Source organism: Haemaphysalis longicornis, unplaced genomic scaffold (genome assembly GCF_048455015.1).
Source record: "Haemaphysalis longicornis isolate Haplotype H1 unplaced genomic scaffold, Haemaphysalis longicornis Haplotype H1 scaffold_1, whole genome shotgun sequence".
NCBI classification, from domain to species: Eukaryota; Metazoa; Arthropoda; class Arachnida; order Ixodida; family Ixodidae; genus Haemaphysalis; species Haemaphysalis longicornis.
This window is the reverse complement of record NW_027526203.1, coordinates 57,818,196-57,836,513: the sequence shown is the minus strand read 5'-3', so window position 1 is coordinate 57,836,513 and position 18,318 is coordinate 57,818,196. Positions and strand designations below refer to the sequence as shown.

Genomic DNA, 18,318 nt, shown 5'->3' with positions numbered 1-18,318 from the left:
CGATAATAGTGACAACAGCGCCTCGCGTCGGCTGTACTCACGCCACTCGCGCTCTCGAAGAGTCGACCGGCCGCGATCGTGCAGTGAGCCGCACAGCTATCTGCCGTGCTCGTTCGCGCCCCGACGCGGCCGCCACAACAGCGTGTTGTCTCGCGTCGGCCGGTCTGCGTACTCGGCCGTACTCGGCCGTTCTGCGCACTCGTAGATACGCCATGCCGCGAGCTTGCAGTGCGCCGCACAGCTGCCGTAGTAGTTAGCGCGCCGGCGCACCGACCAGCCGCGCCAACAGCATATCGCCTCGCGTAGGCCGTACACGCGTTTTGCGTGCTCGTAGAGTCGACCGAGAGCCTGCTGCCGCCGTCGCGACCACGAAATCAGCCGTTATGCTACTACTCGCTCGCCGACGGTGTATTGCCTCGTGTCGACCGGCCCCGGCACTCTTCGAATTTGCTCTTTATGTCTTGGAAATCGAGCCCTTCTTCAGCTACGGAAACTGCAAGGTGCACAAATCACGCTGCTCACTCTTGAAAGGCGGCGCGTGAAAGGGATGCTGAGGAGAGCCGACGGCCGCTCGGAAGCCCTGACCACAGAACAGGGAGGATTTTAGAGAAGCAAAGGTCTAGCTTTGCCTGTAGTGCCAGAAAAAGCGTAGTGGCGGCGTCGTGAACTACCCAGTACGCCCGCTTGATGGCGCTGTAAACACGGCTTTGTAAACATGGCGGATGCTTTTTGCACAGGCCGCTTGAGCTCCTTAATAACATGGCTGCCCTCGCACGGCGGCCGCCGGTTCGTTGCTCCACGGCCGGACTCGACTCTCCTCCTCCCGCGCGCGAAAGGGGCGTCGAGTCCGGCCGTGGCTGCTCCTGCTGGCTCCTGGCTGGCACGCTGGTCGCGTGTTTACTTGCGCCGCGCTAGTGAAGTGATGTTACGCCAGGTGACCAGATGGCCTCGACTGGCACAGACCACAGTGAGCAGCAAGTGAGAACAAATCGTTTATTGACATCCGCAAGTTTACAGAGGCCAGGACATCATTTCATTTCGATCGCTGCAATTGTACGTCGCTTTCGTGACAACATTTTTTTTTGCCATAACAACTCGTTCACTTGCGCTAAGATTTCGAACGAAGGGCACAAATGAAGTATTGACGGCGACAACGGTTTCCTTTGCACCGTCTTTCTAGCGGAGTGCATAACACTCACCTTCTGTTTGAAGAATCGAATATTCTGGCCTCGACAGCTGCCTTCCGATGCGGAATTTCCCACATTTGTCATTCCACAAGCACTCAATTCTCGTGTTTTGCCAGTCCTCTCAACAACTGATGGACGCAAAAGCACATAACAGCAATAACAGTCACGAAACCGGTGCTCCGCGCACATTGAAACGGTCGGCCGTTGCAGCGGTTTCAATTTGAATTGGCGGCTTTGTGGTTGCGAATTCAGAAACAAGGTGGTGCACCAGTCGGCTGTTCGTAAAAAGTTGCGTACATTTTTGCTCAACAGATGTTTGATGCGGAACTTGTTAATAGTATTTTTAAATAACACATTGTAAGCGAACTGTGTGGGCTCTTTGAGTCACGGAATGAATGTTTTGTATTCTATACCAAAAGTAACATTTTGCCTGCGCCGTCTGGTGGGCTTGATGGTCGAAAACAGCGCTTTAGGTTGGTCAAGGTTGGTCACGTGGGGCGTCGATTTTTACGCCGCCTATAGGGAAGACAGGGAACGTCCAAGCTTGCGAGCCCTGCCCTGACTGAAGTTCGCCGCAGTGGCGAGCAGTTGAGGCGACGCTCCGCTAGGTGGAGCATCGGCTGAAGTGGCGTGTTTTCAAACGGTTTTAATTATAATACTGCGCGTGTGTGGAGCTTAAAATCAGTTAACAAGATACTTTAGTGGAATATACCACACGTTGAAACAGAATTTGGGGCACGTAAATTTTCGTTGCAGTTGGCATTTAAGTTCATTCCTGTAATATTGGCTGAAGCAATCGCGAGGCAAAACTGCCACAGGTGGCGTCTTTTGAAAACACGCAGATAATGTCGGCGCAGTCGACGCAGCTGCAGGTGAAAGTTCGTATTCCGTCTTCAACCGTCTTGTACTCGAGTGCGAGTTCTTCTGACGTGGATACCCCACATGAAAATAGTTTCTGTGTGCCTTCTTTTTTAATGACATTTGTACTCTGAGTACCCTGGTGTTCAGTGCAGTTCGGCGCTTGTTTGTTAGATACGAATACATTTGTCTTATTTTGCCCTTTCAGAATTGCAGGTGGCACATTCACGATCTCATGCTGGAGATGTTCACTATACGTAGCTTGTACCAACGTTGTGAGAATCGGTGAGCAGTATATCTCACTCGCGATCATCTCAGTGAATACTTGAACTGCACACAAAAGTAAGGAATCTACAGCTTTGAGGTTAATTGTAGCTAATGAATGTGGCATATTTTCTCGTCCTGTTTGCGATGATATATCTGATGGAGGCGACTTTTAGGTCAAGACGGCTTGCTCATCAAAGGATTTCAAATAACTTGGGTCGCAGTGCTGTTCTGTCAGGGTTAAAAGCTGCTTGAAACTTCTTGATGAATTCAATGTGTCGGTGATTAGGCACAGATGTGGGGTGTTAGGTTTTTTGTATTTCAATTACTCGGCAGATAACATGAATAATTTCGTCTGGGTATTCGATGTTGGTGGCAAATTCGTGGTCTAAATGCTCCATGTCGGTAAGCAGTTCAATTCCTCGTTCAGGAATCTCAATGAAAATTATGTTTTTCCTAGCTCGCGCAGACAACGCTTCAACACGTCGCACGAATCAGTAGTGGTTACGTAGAATTGTAAGGCTGCTCTTGCGTCTCTGCATAGCGTTTGAGCGATTAACCGCGCCTTTTCTCTTTCCCTCTTGAGTTCATAAATGCGCACCGTAGACTGGGGAATACTCCGTTCATGCACCAAAGGTACTGACTCTTCCATTTTGTGTTGAGCTGCGGCGTTCTGCTCAATGATTGGTTGGGCCCATCCGGGAAAATTGTCGCAGGTGAGGAGTCATCGTCATCTCGTCCGCCCGTTGCGTCGGTCGGGTTTGGGCAGCACCACCGCTTTCTCCTTCAAAAGGCCAAAGTTCGGAAGACTCCGAATGGCAGGAGGGCCTTCACGACGGCTTTTTAGATGCGACGCATCTCTTGTTCTGAGGCATGTCCCTCCTGCGTCGGCGTTGTCCGGCGTCCGCACGCCAGCTGCGCATGCGGGACTCTCCTCCCGTCTTCTCTCCGACAGCTGTGCGCGCAACGCTCGCTTCGCTCCTCTCCCGTCGCGCAAGCGTGCGCATGCGGGACTCTCCTTCGTTGTCTCCTCTCCTTAAGGCGCTGTGAATATAAAGCGGGTATCGCGCTGCGCAGTCAGCGCTCGCTCTCGTTCGACTTCGCGTCACTTTGCTTGACGACTGCGTGCTTGACTTGATTCTTCCGATGAAGATGTGATGGAAGCGACGGTCCCTTCATGAAAAGTTTAATTACGCCCATCTTCCCGCGTATGAGAACACCCGCATGTGATGGAATGCATCATACGCGTTCACAACACGTTTCACCCCATTTAGAGAATCAACCCAATGGAAACGCCAATTGAACCCCCCGATGCGCCGCATCACACCAGGGTTTCCTCGCGGGAAGATGGGCGTAATTTTTGGGCACCAAATTATGATAGGAGACGGGAAACCAAGGGCCGCGACGTCCCAGGTTTCGGCATTATGTGGAAGAACGTCCACGTAGGCAAGGGAGAAACCCGTCGTCTGGGCGGCTTATATTTACGCTATTTACAGAGAACCGTCTTGAAAACAGCCATCTTGATGCCTTGCCTAATCGCCTTCTTCGCCGTACACGTCCTTTGATCTGGGTGCCAGCTTCATCTTTGTCGTCAGAGAAAGTTTCAACAATTAGGTCACATTATGGGACCCATGCATTTGGTTATTGAATACCCATTTTCCTGAACAAGCATCCGATAGTCCGAAAATGGTACCTGAATCCCGTTCGACACACGACTTTAAACACAATGTTGAGGAGTATCTTTTCACTCATTCATGCAAATGAACCTTACTGAATTGAAATTGTTGTATACACTGAATGGTCGGTGTCTTCCACTTCTGTGTATTTGTTTTCACGAATAGGTCTTTGTGTTAAGTTCGTCGGTATTGATCTTCTTTTGTTTTGCCTCCTGCAGTTTGCCTATGTATGCTGCCACCTCTGTTAACAATGCTCATGTACGCGTGAATGGGCCTTAGTCAGGCAGTGTTCATATGGCCTACTCACCTGAGACTTTATTGTCTGAACAAATAAAATAAGTAAATTGGTGATTGCTACCGGCTCCCCCTATAGATGGAGAGGATGGCAAATAGCGCTTGGCCTAGCTAAGTAAGTGCAATTTTCAGTTTTAGGCCTATCATTTCCCCGCTCACCATACAATTAAATTCACCATGGTTGGGGCAGCACCGTAATCGCCACTATAGATGCGCGCTCATCATAGAATTTCTCATGCTGTGTACGTTCACCTCGATGCACCATAAGTCGACCCGAACAGGCTTATAAGCCTGTTCGGCTTCGTCTCTATTCGTGTGCAGGTCATACGTTGTCATGAATAGTTATGAAAACTCCCATTGTGGTATTATGGCTGTTGTGAGGGTGCTATGGGGACTACAAAGCACATCGATTACACGAAATCACTTCTGGGTGTGCGTGATTCCTTCCGCTAAACAAATCAAATGTGGAAGGCACGGCGCAGTGAGAGGCGTTTGTTTTGGTGCTTGACAGCTCGAAGAACTTGCTGCAACGTGTGTTATTCATTACTGCTGGCTCTAGCCTCTACCTCACGAACGCAATGATGACAAAGGGCTGCATTCTAAGAGACAGTGCTTCAGCCACAGAGATGGCTTTTACAGACGCCTAAACATTTTTAAGTGCAGAGCACTTTAGGCGCTCGCCTTGTCGTCCTAGTTCGCTCGCTGAAACCAAGGCTGAAAACAAGCATATCGCCACGGTGTTACGGTGTAGCCTGTCATGGTCCCTTCGCCGCGGCGTTACCCCGAGGCTTCAAAAGCCAAGCGGCTACGCCAGGATATACGTAGCGTGAGCTAAGGTTCAGCTGATTATTCTGAGATTTCCTGGTTGTCTAGGATTAGCTGATTATCATGCTCACTGCTGCTTATCATCCAATCCAAATCCAGTCCAATCCAATCCAATCCAATCCAAAACCAATCCAGTCGAATCCTCGCGCTTGCGCAGCACGGCTCTCCAGGAGCTACGGGAAACTGGTCAACCTCGGCCAGTATAGCCAATACAATCAAATCCACTCCAAGTAACGCTGTTTGCGGCATACCCCAGAGGCTTCGAAAACCAAGCGGTTTATCTAGTCATAAGCGTTCGAAACTCGTGAAACGCTGGCGCTTGTCATACATCTTCCCGTTGTTTAGCGCGAAGTAAACTATCGGTACATTTGAGGAAAAATATACGTCATAAACTGGCAGCGCCCACGTTCCTTCAGTTAAGGACGCCCGTTGGGTTGGTTGTTAAACGCAAAATGTGGCAGTGCAACGCCCGCACGTGCGGGAGGAAAAGCAAGCACAAAACGGACAGAACTCTCGCTGGCGCCGATTGAGGCAGGGGACGCGCGAGCACTGCGAAGGCGGGAAATTTGAACTGCATGGGGTGGTAGCAGTAAGCGGGTAACAGCGGTACAGCCCATTATGGCGAATCACTGCTCTGCACTTCCGACAGCTTTCGCATTGAGTGGAACGGCTTTAATTTTTCATCTGCAGCGGCGTGAATTGATGCATACGCTGCATACTACGTCTACGGGCGCCTGCGGGCTAAGATGCGGCCGCTGTACAATACAAGTGGCAAAAGCGCCACACCGCGAGCATACGATCCTTTCAAGGAGAGTTACCATTACGGACCTCGCGGTTGGTCCCGAAGCGATCGCATTATGCTCGCGCCCATTCCAAGGCGCGTCCTCTCCCTGTGCCCACGCTTCTCAAGCGCAGTTTCGAAGACTGCGTTTGCTCAGCATTTCCCGAGGACAGTGGCGGCGTGCCTCGGAACTCATAGGGCTCTTGCGCTAGTGTTTTGGTGACATGCAGCGCCCTTCTCGTGCCCGACGCGTCTGGTAAGTACGAAAGCAGACGACCTTCGTCGCTTTCATGTATTTTCAATCACAAGCCAGAGCGAAATGTGGTTGTACTTAATTTATTCGTGTTGTGGAGAGTTTAAGCGACTGCACACTGAATAGTCCTTGGAGCAGTTGCAGAAGCTTAAGAAAATATTATCCGGTACAGCAAACAAGCGGATTTATCGACTTTCTTTTGAGCAAGCTATCGCGATTGTCGCGACGTGGGTCAGTATCGCCACGTCAGGTGGTCTAAATTCCTGGCGATTATTATCGTTCTTTATTCTTGCGTACGGTCGACAAAGGAAAGTTCACAAGTAGCATAAAGACAGAATGTTGCCCTCCTATAGCCTCAGGTAACTGCAAGAGGTGCTTCAGCGGGAGCATGCCAGTGAACGCCAGAAGCGCAGCAGGCACAGCTGACGCCCCCGGCACAGCAGCGGGTTGAAAACGAAATTTTGATTCATATTTTCGCAAACTAAGTGATTCTTGCTTAAAATTTTAACATTTTACAAATGAAGCATAATTAAAGGACACGAAGCGAGCACCAAATCACAGGCCCGCTGCCTGCAGAGATGTGTACTTCTATATTTACATAACACAACACAGCCGCATACACGCGTTGCGCGGCCTATAGTTCATCTCACAAGCTACATGCAGCACTGTGGAGGCTACATTGTTGTCCCCCTCAGGCCGCCTAACTCACCGCGAAGGAAGCGACAAAAGGCGCCGGGGCTGTGCGGTGCCACTTGCCGAGAGGGGAGAAGGGAGCGTCCTTTCAGGACCCCCTTCACGGCGGATTAGGCGCCCTCAGTGGGCGCACTATTGATAACAATGTAGCCTCCACAGTGCTGCATGTAGCTTATGAGATGAACTATAGATACTTACATACGATCGCCACTGACTGTGTTGGTTATCTTCTAGTGCAGGGGTCGGCAACCTACGACCGGCGGGCAGAATGTGGCCCGCGCGGAGGTATTATGTGGCCCCAGCATGTCGTCAGGACCTGTACCCCTCTACCTGTCACTAACAATCTGAACGCCGACCCGCCAGTTTTGACCTCAAATGGGGTTAGACGGGGAGAGGAGGACAGAGAGTTGATCGCTTCAAATTGCATTGTCCCCCATCTTCATACTGAGACAATTGTCAATAATAGTGAAATATTATTGGCTATTCGGATATATATAATTGTCAATAATAGTGAAATATTATCGGCAATTCTTTTTTTCTCTTGCCTTCAAAGCCCTCCCACTCCCACCCGCTTTGCCGTCCAGACCTCCACCGTGTCGGCTTCATGCAACTCAGCCCTCCACCTCCAAAGGGGGCCGCCTCCTGTTCTAGTCTATTAAGTGCGAACTGGCAATGTATTACGCAAGAGCGTAATTAAATAAAGTGAGAGAACAAGAAAACTGAACGGCCAGTCAGTTTGCCCGACCACTTTGTTTTACGGCCACTACTTCAGGAATCACCTAACAGATTTCACGCTTCTAACGCTCGCTGCATTTTGTCACTGAGCCACGCAATAAAACGGCAAGGTAGCGCTGCACCACGTATTCCTAACGGCGATACAAACCAGCAGTGTTTAATGAAAGTGCACGCATAAGTGCGCAGGTGCGCAAAAGCGCGGCGCACCGCAGCCGACGAGCCTGCAGTCCGCCGAACTCTCTTATTTTTATGCACGATAATCGGTGATTGCGTTACTCTTTTTTTTTTTTTTTGATCGGCTGTTGTGGAGAAATCCTTGTCAGCAAGTGTATTAGTTTCAATGCGAAGCTCTCACTCCAAATTCCACTTCATATGATCATCGATCGGTGAACCTTCGAGTGGCAGAGAGCCGTCACCGTACCAGGACTTTCGTCGACGCTGTAAATGTATGTAGGGCTTCAAAGCTTTTTTTCCCTAATGGCAAGTTGATCGCCGGAAGAGGTCACATGCGTCGAAGATGGGGTGGAGGCCATGTCGAAAATAATCGGGAGCATCGGGCTCATTTTGCTCCTGTCAACACGGCATCATATGCGACCCCCACAGCTTTGTACTACCCAGACGTCTGTCGTGCAGCGCCCCCTGGGCAGCGCAGGAGCCCTATAGTGGGCTTGTCATAGGGGCTGGCAGTGGCAGAAACAACCTTAATTAGTTTTCTGCCTTGACTTGTAGTAGTGATAACTTTATTATTCAAAGGGGGCACAAGCGCCCTGGATGGCGTGGGGGAAATTAAGGGTGTAGCGGAAGGTAAAGGACATAACAAATTCGCAAGTTAACATAAACGAGCAGTGCTCATATTCAAGTTCACTCATCGCTGGGAGGTTCACATGGTTTCTTGGCCAGTCTCTGCAGCAACCATGAGGCAAACCGGCTCAGTTTATTACACCTGTTCGTGTACACCGTTGGCTAAGGCGTATTTGGTTATCTGTATCTGCTCAAAAAAGGAAGGGTCTATTTGTACTCGCTGCAGATATGTTGCTGCTGGCGCGGGTAGGGAGCCATCGCTTAGTAGTCGCGCACTGCCATGGTAAATTTTACCACCCTTCCAAAGAAAATGCAACAAGTTTTGGGTGCAATTGGTGTTGCAGTAGGGGCAACGTTGAAAGACGGAAAGAGCGGGCGCTGTCAATTTATGCACACATGTGGGGTCAGGGAAGAGTTGGCATAAACTTTATTAGCCATGATTTCCGCCTGACGTGTGAGGGCTTTTAAGCGACTAAGAATGCAGACTGGAGAGGTATTCCTCAGGCGCTGGCGACTTCGAGTCTTCGACTTTTGTAGTTTAAACTGCCAGTCTTGTTGGGCCGGGAGGAACGGTGGGGCGCTCGCAGCCGTGTGAGATGTGTGGAGCCTCTTCTCGGCAGTGGCGTGTGGGAGCCGTTACCTTCCACTGCTATGGTATGCCCAGTTGTACAGAAAATGCATATTGCGCAGCTTTCCGTTTCCAGATCTCGGATCAATGAAGGTTGTTTTCGGCCGTGTTATTCGGCGAGAACGCATGATTCAATTCTCGAAAGGCAACGTGGGAATCGGCTATGACGCAGAACGTTCTGTGCTTGATGGTGTCAGAATGCTTACCGATGGTTTGTGTTAAGGCTGGCTCAGCGGGTACTCCGAGGGACAGCACATGCAGAGCCCACAGCTCTGAGAGATGGCACGCGTACTGTAGGCTTCCAGCAAGAAAACAACTCCCCAGCTAACTTACCTAACTAATTCCTTGCGCGTAGTAGACGAAGTTCGCGAGCAGCATGCCTTCTGTTTAAGTCCTCCACCTGTCATTGCCTGTTAGCACGATCACGCTGGTCACTTGCCCCGATAACCGCCAACTTGGCTTCAACTGGTTACTTGCCTTGGGTGTGCGAGTTTGCAGGCGTCTACCCACTGTTATGATCGGCGTATTGACATTGCGACGACCGTCTGAAATATTATCTGGTTCAATCACCCACTGCTCCCGTCGTGTGGTTGTTGCCGGTCGCCCCCCCCCCACTCATCGACGGGGAGCGACCGGGCTTTGTGCGCAAGGACGCGGGGGCGACTGACGCTGCTGCTGGACACAAGCTGTTTTCGGCGGCCTCACGAAAGCCCAAGCGCCCGCCCGGGGAGGCAAGTCACAATGAGTGAGAATGTTGCAGGGAGGGATTGACACAGGCGTAGTGCAGCATTGCTGTTTCGGCGGCAATCTTCAGCTGTGAGCGGCGCATCGTGGGGCCCCTTTGTTGTGGGTCCGAGACGCAGCTATTCAACGAGCACCCGACGCCGGATTACCGACCGCGGGCCCAGGCGTCCTCCTGTCACTTAAACCATTGCACCACCGAAGTCAACCGGACGCTGACCTGTGCGAGAGGAAAAGTGTCTTCTCTTTGTGAGTGTGTGAACGTCAATTTCAGTGCCACGAATTTTCGTGATTGGTGCCATTGGTGCGTTCCTGAAAGCAGCGGGATAAAGGATGAAAGGGGGCGGACTCAAACTGGTTAATTAATCTCGCGCGCGCGCAGAAGCGCAGAACCCTGTTCACTGAGTCAAACGCTATGTAAAAATGTGTACATAAAGCTTCTTTCTTCGCCCTACTCGGCCCTAATGTTTGCCCAAACTCCGGACCAACGTACGCCATCACCGGTTACGCTACCAGATCCGCAACACCACTAACAGCTGGGCAGGGCTAGCTTCATTGACGCTCCGTGTGTCTCGATAGGCCAGGGCCGGGTACGGGTCTTTGGGCTTGCCTAGAAGGTTGACGGTTCGGACCATTCACTCCCCCTCCCCATTTGACTGCGGGAACCGATTACTACTGGTGACGTGATGTAAGCCGTAGGACAGTGCAAAGTTCGTGAATTCCATGGCCGCAAATTGTGTACCATTGTCAGTACGCAGTAGGTTGGGCATACCATGGAGCGCTAAAACTCCTTTTTATGGCTGTGATTACTGTTGCTGCTGATGATGTTGATCAAGGCTGATGACCTCTGGGAATCTGGACCTGTAGTGAACAAGAAAAATATAGTCCTTGGCCTTCAGATGGCAGAGGTCGGCCCCAAGAGGTCGGCCCAAAGAACACTTGGCATGACGGAAGCCATCATGGGTTTTGACAGGTGTACACGTGTCTCAGAACATTTGAAGCAACAGGAGACCGTGTTTTCGATTTGGCTGTTGATGGTGGGCCATCATACTGACTCTGGTGCCACAGCTTTGAAATGGTTGTTCCCTTGAGCACTTGATGTGCTTTATAGAGTGGTCACAACATATTCCGCTGCTGACAGGTGTGTACGACGATGCTTCAGAAGCAAACCGTCACTTACAGATGTCCCCTCTACGTTGCCAGTACTTTTTCAGATGAAGATCCAACCGAGACTGTCTGGGACAATCCTTGGTGCAGTACCCCTTGAGAAGGTCGCCCTCGCCATCAGCTACTTGGGCCTGGCGCAGATCATCAAGTCGTGTGACGACTAGGCCTGGCAAGGGGTCGACGATTTATTGCGCATAGAGTTCCATCTGGTCGGCTTGCTGCAACAAAGGAGGGACGACATGTGCTCGAGAGAATGTGTCTGCTGTAACTAAGAGTTCTCCGGGTGCACGGAGTAGCTGCTACTGGTAGCTTATTAGCCTCAGGCGGAAGCGCTGAATTTGTGGTGGCAAGAGGTCGATTTCTATGTTGCCTAAAAGCGTAACGAGAGCCTGATGGTGCGTCTCTAGGGCGAAGGTCAGACCACGGGCATACTGGTATAACCTCTGCACTGCCAAGCTAGCTGCCAACGCTTCCTTTTCAGTTTGACTATATCGGGTTTGCCCCGACGTGAGCGATCTTGGAGTGAAGGCAACTTCTCGACGCTCTCCTGTTGGTTTCTTTTGCAGAAGCACGGCTCCTAGGTCAAAATAGTTTGCATCAGCCGAAACCATCGTCTTGTACTGGGTGCTGTATATCGCGACGCACCTTTCAAAGTAAAGCTGTTCTTCAGGCTTCACGAAAGCAGTCAACTGCGCGGGGTCACACGGCCATTTATGGCCTTTTAGCAGCTGGATTCGAATAGCAGAAGCGGCGTCAAAGATATTAGGCAATAAACGTCCGACATGATTAACAAGTAAGAGTAGACGACGAACGCAAGAGAGACCTTCAGAATATGGCATACGCTTGATGGCTGCTGGTTTATTGGGGTGGGGTGAAATCGCTTTAGCGCTTACTACGACTCTATAGCTTAACACTTGCTTCCGAAGGAACATTTATCATGGTTGAGCGTGATGCCCCCTTTGTAGAACCGTGCGAGGACATGCTGGAGGTGTTGATGATCTTTACGAATCTTGCCGAAAACAAGGACGTCGTCGATCATAATATGCCGGCCTGGCCCTCGAGTATCCGGGACATTGGTTTCTGGAAATATTCAGATGCAGATGCAAGGCCGCATTGCAGCGAGAGAAAGCAGAAGCGACCAGAAGGCTAATGAACGTTGTGTACAACTGCGACTGTGGGGACAGCTTGACGTAGTTCAAACTTTACTTAGCATCCAGCTTAGAAAAAACTTTGCATCTCCAAGCAAATCTAGGCATTGTTCTATAGACAGTAGGGTGTGGCGGTCCTGAAGAACTGCTTCCCCAATCTGAAAGGGATCTACGCAGATCCTGCAATCTGTAATTTCCATTGCCTTTCGGTACAACTACCAGTTCAGCCCTTCACTCTCTCGGAGTGTAAATGAGGCGGAGAAGCCCCTATGATTCCACCCTATTGACTTTTTCTTTATGGGCTAATGAAGAGGTTAAGGAAGACGTCTAGGTGCACTTAGCGAAAATGGCGTCGCCACGGGTGTCATACGGATCGTCTAGGCTTCGGCAACGTTGACAGGCTCTCGAAGAGGCCGGGGTCTAAGAGCAGCTCTCCGGACGGCTCCTGTGAGCCTGAGACATGTTAAAAGAACTTGAATACACCGAGGGCCTGAATTGTAGGGAAGCCTAGCAAGGGAACCGTTTTGGCCGCCAGAACAGTTTCTGCACCACGGACTTGCCTTTACACGTGAAAGTGGCTTGTTATGTACCCAGGACAGGCAACGTATTGTTACCGGGACCTTTGAGCTCGCCTTTAGGGCATGAAGGTTTCGGGGAACGCAGGAAAATGATCTTTGGATGGGAACTTTGGCGCCCGAGCCCACGAACAACAGTGGGCAGCCTATCGCGAGTGCTTGGACGAACTTTGCGTTCAGATGATTCTCTGCCAAGGCATGAGGCTCAACGGAGCTTGCTGAAGATTGTATGCGCTTGGAGTTGCATTTTTTCATCATGCAGACAATTTCAAAATGACCCTTATTGCTGTAGAAATTGCAGGGAACATGTCAGACCGGACAGTCTGCACGCACGTGCGAAGAACGCCCGCAGAAATAACCACCGGTTGGGTCTGTCCAGCGACCTGCTTTTCCCTTACAAAATCGTGCGGCGTCGACGGCCAGCTGAGGCGAATCTGCCGAGTCCCTTGCCCGGCGCTCGTTTTCTGCGTCTTCGTGTTGACGAGCTTACTAAGGGCTTCTTTCAAGGTGAGCTTCGGACATCGGCAAAACTTCGGACTTCGGCAAAGTTTATCAGAGAGGTTGCGGCAGAGCAAGCTGAGGACAAAGCAGTCGCAGACCCGGCTTCCTGCGACGCGTAATTACAGCGTTTTACCATTGAAGAGCCATGAAGATGGTCGGCAGTTTCACTCCGCTGTTAGGCACGGCGGCGAAACCGGGCCCTTTCGTACAGCTCCTTAGGCGGTGAATGAATGCCTTCCTGACGGTGGCATTGTCCTTAAGCTCGGCCAGTGCGACATGTTCTTGCGGACGAATACACTAAAGTGAAACGCATATGAACCATCGGCGTTGCTATGTAGTGGGCAGTGGGGAAAGCGTCATTTTCCTACTGGAGCAGCCACAAAGTCCAAGAGGCGCGGTTGTCGAGGTCCAGCGGTGATGGTGGGCGTAGCTGAGTGAGCAGCTGCTGCGGTTGTTTCGTGACTGGCGTATTGGGTGAAACTACCGGCGCTCGTGAAACCGTTGAAATACGGCCACTTCTAACACTATGTTGAGGATGCCCGAGGGGGTACGCCGAAGGACCGTTTATCAGAGCTCACGGCCCTGAGAGATGGCGCGCACCGTAGGCTTCCAGCAGTGTGCACACCGCCCAGCTCCACAGAGAAGCTTGCTTTGCTAGCCTTCTGTCATAATGATGATGGTGGTCGTCCTGGCGTCATCGATATTTGACGCGACGTACTATTCTGGACAACACCTGTTATTTCCACAAGTTCTGCCTCCTGACTAACTCATCTGTGTCGCTATCTATTAAAAAACGGCGGCCGAAACCGTCCAAATCGACCTGGATACCAACGAAGACGCTCCTTAGCCTAGAACTGCGGGTTTCACGTCCACCAGCTCGCCACCGGCAGCAGCTACCGTCCTCCCGGCGGCCGGTGCGGATGACAAACCAGTTCTGCCCCCCAACGAGGATGCACCGGCTACAGCCAATGAAATGTGTCCACTTCACAGCAGGTACCTTTTGGAATTTGTGGCATTCAAAATCAGCGGCAATCGATCGGACTTCCTACCAACCGCCTCTCCATCAGAGCCTTACGAACAAGGACGACAACATGGACGCCGATCTCACTGCTGACTCTAGGCAAGATTCGGACGTTACTGAAATAGGCGAGGCTGGAGATTGCTTGCTGGCAGCGTCCCCGGCCGCTGAAGAAGAGAAGATCAACACAAGAAGACAGGGTCAGTCGGTTCAGAGGCACCTCGCAGCTGCGACCATTGGCCAAAATTGGCGTTAGACAGATTGCTCGACACACAACCACTTCCATAATAGGACGAACTGCTCCAAGTGCGGCGCTCGCAGATATAGCCGCTGTCCCTTTTGCGATGTTGCGTATATTGCTGTCTATGTCAAGGTGCATGCACACAGGTTGACCAAAACCAACAATTTCTTCCTCCGCCGGAATGAAAAAAGTTAAAAAAATACAAGTAGTGATGAATATAATCCCCTGCGACGAAAATGCTGTACGCGGCGCCATACAGATCGACGCGTGTGATTGCAATGAGACCGTCCTTAGCTGGCAGCGTTATGAACAAGCCGGGATCGTAAAAGTGCCAAAGATTGCAAAGTCACACCAGCAGACCATGTCAGACCTTGAATTCTCCGGTTCTTGCCAGAACCATGAATTACTGTATAAAACTTCTCCGTGCAGACAAATACCGTCCCAAGAGGCTTGTTTGCTCCGATTGCTGCCACAGCCTCGGCGACGTGGCGAAATTAAGCCCCTCCCAGAACGTGTGCAGTGAATGCGGTCGTCCTCACAGCGAGAATATCGAGTGTGGTTCTACGACGCACTCTTTTGCCTGTAACGATACACCCCACCTCAATATTAGCTAGGTCTGCCGAAGCCACACGCCGAAGAAGGAAGGGCAAAATAAAAGGTACTCCTCCAAGCAGTTTTTACATCAACATACCACACAAGGAGCCACATGGGCATCCACTGTAACCGGTACCCTTTCTAAATAGCCCAACAACCGGCCGGTGGTTGTCGAGAATGCTCAACTTCGCCACAGCCATCCCTACCTGGGGGAAGAAATGGCGACAATGCACAATGCCGTGACACGCCTCCAGTCGGTCTCGCCAGCACCAACTCGCTTAACTTCTACGCGTCGCAGCCTTTCGCGCAAGAGCGCCCACCTCCAGCAGGGCACACGTCAGCAGCAGGTATTCCTATACTCCGACCTAGGTCATAGAACACGTGCTAGCTCAGCGCAACGCTCACCCCACGCTTCAAAAGCCTCTATTCACAGTATCGCCCTGCAAGAGCAGGTGACCTCTCCCACGGGAGAACATAGCCAGATCGTGGCCTCCGCGATCGGCTACCGCCGGCGCGGCGTCGGCTACTACCGCGATCGGCTACCAACGGCGCGCCGCCGGCAGCAGATCGCGGAGGCCGCGGCCAGATGCTGGAGCAAATGCGTAAACTCTAAACTCTAAACTTAAACACTCAACAAGTGAAATGAAGCCCAAGAAAAAGCAATAAGCCTACAATATGTCGTGTGCTACATCGCCAAATCGATGCACTGTACAATGGAACTGCCGCACTTTCCTACAGACGTTCAGTTAAAAAATTTGGCTGGAGGGAGACTAAATTTGACCAAGGATAGTAAAGACGAGGAGGCCGAGCAGGGAATCCTGTTGCTCGTAGACATCCCGGTTGAGTCGGTATTGCAGAAGTCGACCGGATAGCGGAAGCTACATCAACGAAGCCAACGTCGAGAGCAAATGTAGAAGCAAAACAGCCACCTACTCATATGTGTTGCACCTTCATGGCCGCTCCCCAATTCTAATCACGTTTAATTTTGCAGCGTGATCTACACTGGCCGAGGCTGAGCAGTTTCGCGTGGCTCCTGGAGAGCCGTGCTGCGCATGCGCGAGGAGCATTGATGTCACACGGCGCACAGAAGGTTGCTCGCTGCCCGGCGTATCTCACACACCCCACGCACCCAGCGTCTTCGCCGACCTTCCTTCCGCACGTGGCGGCCTGGTCCACTTGATGATGCGAGGGGTGGCCGGGTGTGGAACCGATGGCTCGTGCGTCGCAGCAACACCAGCGAGCGCCTGTGGAACCAGCTTATCTCTGGGGCGATTGGTGACGCTGCGGCGGAGCCGCTTGATAAATTACATGTGTCACATAATGCGTATACCGTGTGGTTGTCATTGAAGCAGCAGTAAGCATTATAATAAAGCTAACCCTAGACAACCAGGAAAGCTAAGAATAACCAGCTCCACCTTAGCTCACGCTACGTATATCCTGGCATGGCCGAGTTAAGCCACTGATAAGTTTTTCGTCGAGCCAAGTAAGGAACTTGCGCTGCTGCATTTTTCTTTGCATCACGTAAAATCAGTGAACTTTCGTTTTAAGTGCAAATGCTTAGAGCACCGGGCACGCGCATGCGTACTGATGGTTGTAGGGACAAACAACAAGAATACGAAAAACACGGCACGTATTCCACTACTATGAGAGTATTCGTTTGCATGGTCCTCCACTCACCGTCTTCAACCGGACAGCCCAGCTGCTTGTAGAAGCCAAGGAATCCTTTACCCGCGTCATGGTCGTTCGATATGAAGTGCATGGTCACGCTGCGTCGGGGACCACTGAAGTCCAGGATGCCTGCGGGCCAGGAGGGAATAGTGTGGCATAAAGTATACATTGATTGGCGACAAACCACTCTCAAGGATGCTTAGGGGATGTGAAAACTTTCTACAGCTTTCGGAACATCCCGAAACATAAATGGGAGACGAGTATTCGCAGTTTTGGATTATGGGAACAGCAAGAAAACATAATACAAAAATCTCGAACGCGTCCAAATCTGCGATTGAAGCAAGGGCTAGGGCGGAAACGACCAGACGTGTATACCACAAAACTGTATATATTAAAAATGAGCCACTTTAATTGAGACAGCATAATCCACATTTTTTGTATTTTATAGGCGGGTACACTCTGTCAAATTCTTCAGGGCCAATCCTAAGCCTTCTCGACCACAAAGAATTCAAAGAATCGGCTTTACCTTTAATTTTAAAAAAATATTTTAAGGCAGTGAGAAATAAAGGTGTTTTTCCTAGCTTTCTTTCATAAAAAGTTTCAGCCTCGCTCGGGACGTAAGCTTGTACATTGAATTTTTCGCTGCCTGCACGTTTCCAGCTTAGCCGAGAAAATTTTGACAGACTTAACATTTCATTTGACTCTAGTGGGTGTGCTTAGGCATTTTTTCTACTTGTAGAACACACCGGAAAAAACACCAAGAACACCCAGAAAAATGACCTGCGTCACCTGGTCACGTGCGTATTAAAATTACGGACACAGGTCATATCATATAATTTGTTCCAGCAAAGTGCTGGTTCCTGCTACTTTTCTTGCTACTTTTCTTGCTACCTGGTTCTTGCTACTTTTACGTTTTCTGAAAGCATTTTTTTCTGGTGTTTTCTGAAAGTAAGCTCGTTGTTGGGTGGCTGTTTGTATCCTTTCCGTTTGGTCATGCGTGACTTCAAGCAGTCTGAGCCAAACGTTTGCCCTTCGACTCAAGACGCATTGATGGGACATGCTGTATATGCAAACACGCACCACAACCTTTCTCGCATTGACACATGCAAATACCTTTGTTAGGTTAGCTGCATTTCTATCGTTTATTGTCTTATAATGCTGTTTTTGCATGCAGTATTAGGCAGTGTCTTTATTGACATGTGTACGTACATACTATGCTCATGGCTGTCAAAACATGCTGAAGTTCATTTAACTTTGACCCTGTTGTGGATGCCTCTGTAAAACTTGTTTTATAGTATAGTAAGATACTTCAACAATTTTTGTATGCGACAAGCTGTTTTATTTACTTTTTTGGAGGAACCCACCATAGGCCACACACCGTCGCGTCGTTTCGAGCCGTCGTTTTTCTCAGCAACAGCCCCAGCAGCGCCGCAGTGGCCCAAAAACGAACGAAAACATGCCTTTCTCACGCCAATACCGGACCATTTTACAATCACGGCCGTCATTTTCGAGGATTTGGCCCCAGAGCTCACTAAATCGGGGCTATCGATTTTGGTATGAATGCGTTTGAATAGAAAAAAAACAGGCAGGCCTTCTGCACCGGGATTGTAATTCTCCCAGCTTAGGTAGCTTGGGGGACGTAATCGTAAGCGCATTTTTCTGGCGGGATA

General features: G+C 50.5%; 1 protein-coding gene across 1 annotated transcript in view; it reads right to left on the bottom strand.

Annotated features, from left to right (window-relative positions):
• Positions 1-18,318, bottom strand: part of LOC144176516 (tolloid-like protein 2) — a 72,516-nt gene that overhangs the window by 28,870 nt on the left and 25,328 nt on the right. Inside the window, exon 7 of the mRNA XM_077705216.1 lies at positions 16,658-16,777. Within this exon, the coding sequence (XP_077561342.1) occupies positions 16,658-16,777 (120 nt within the window). The remainder of the gene's footprint in view (positions 1-16,657; positions 16,778-18,318) is intronic.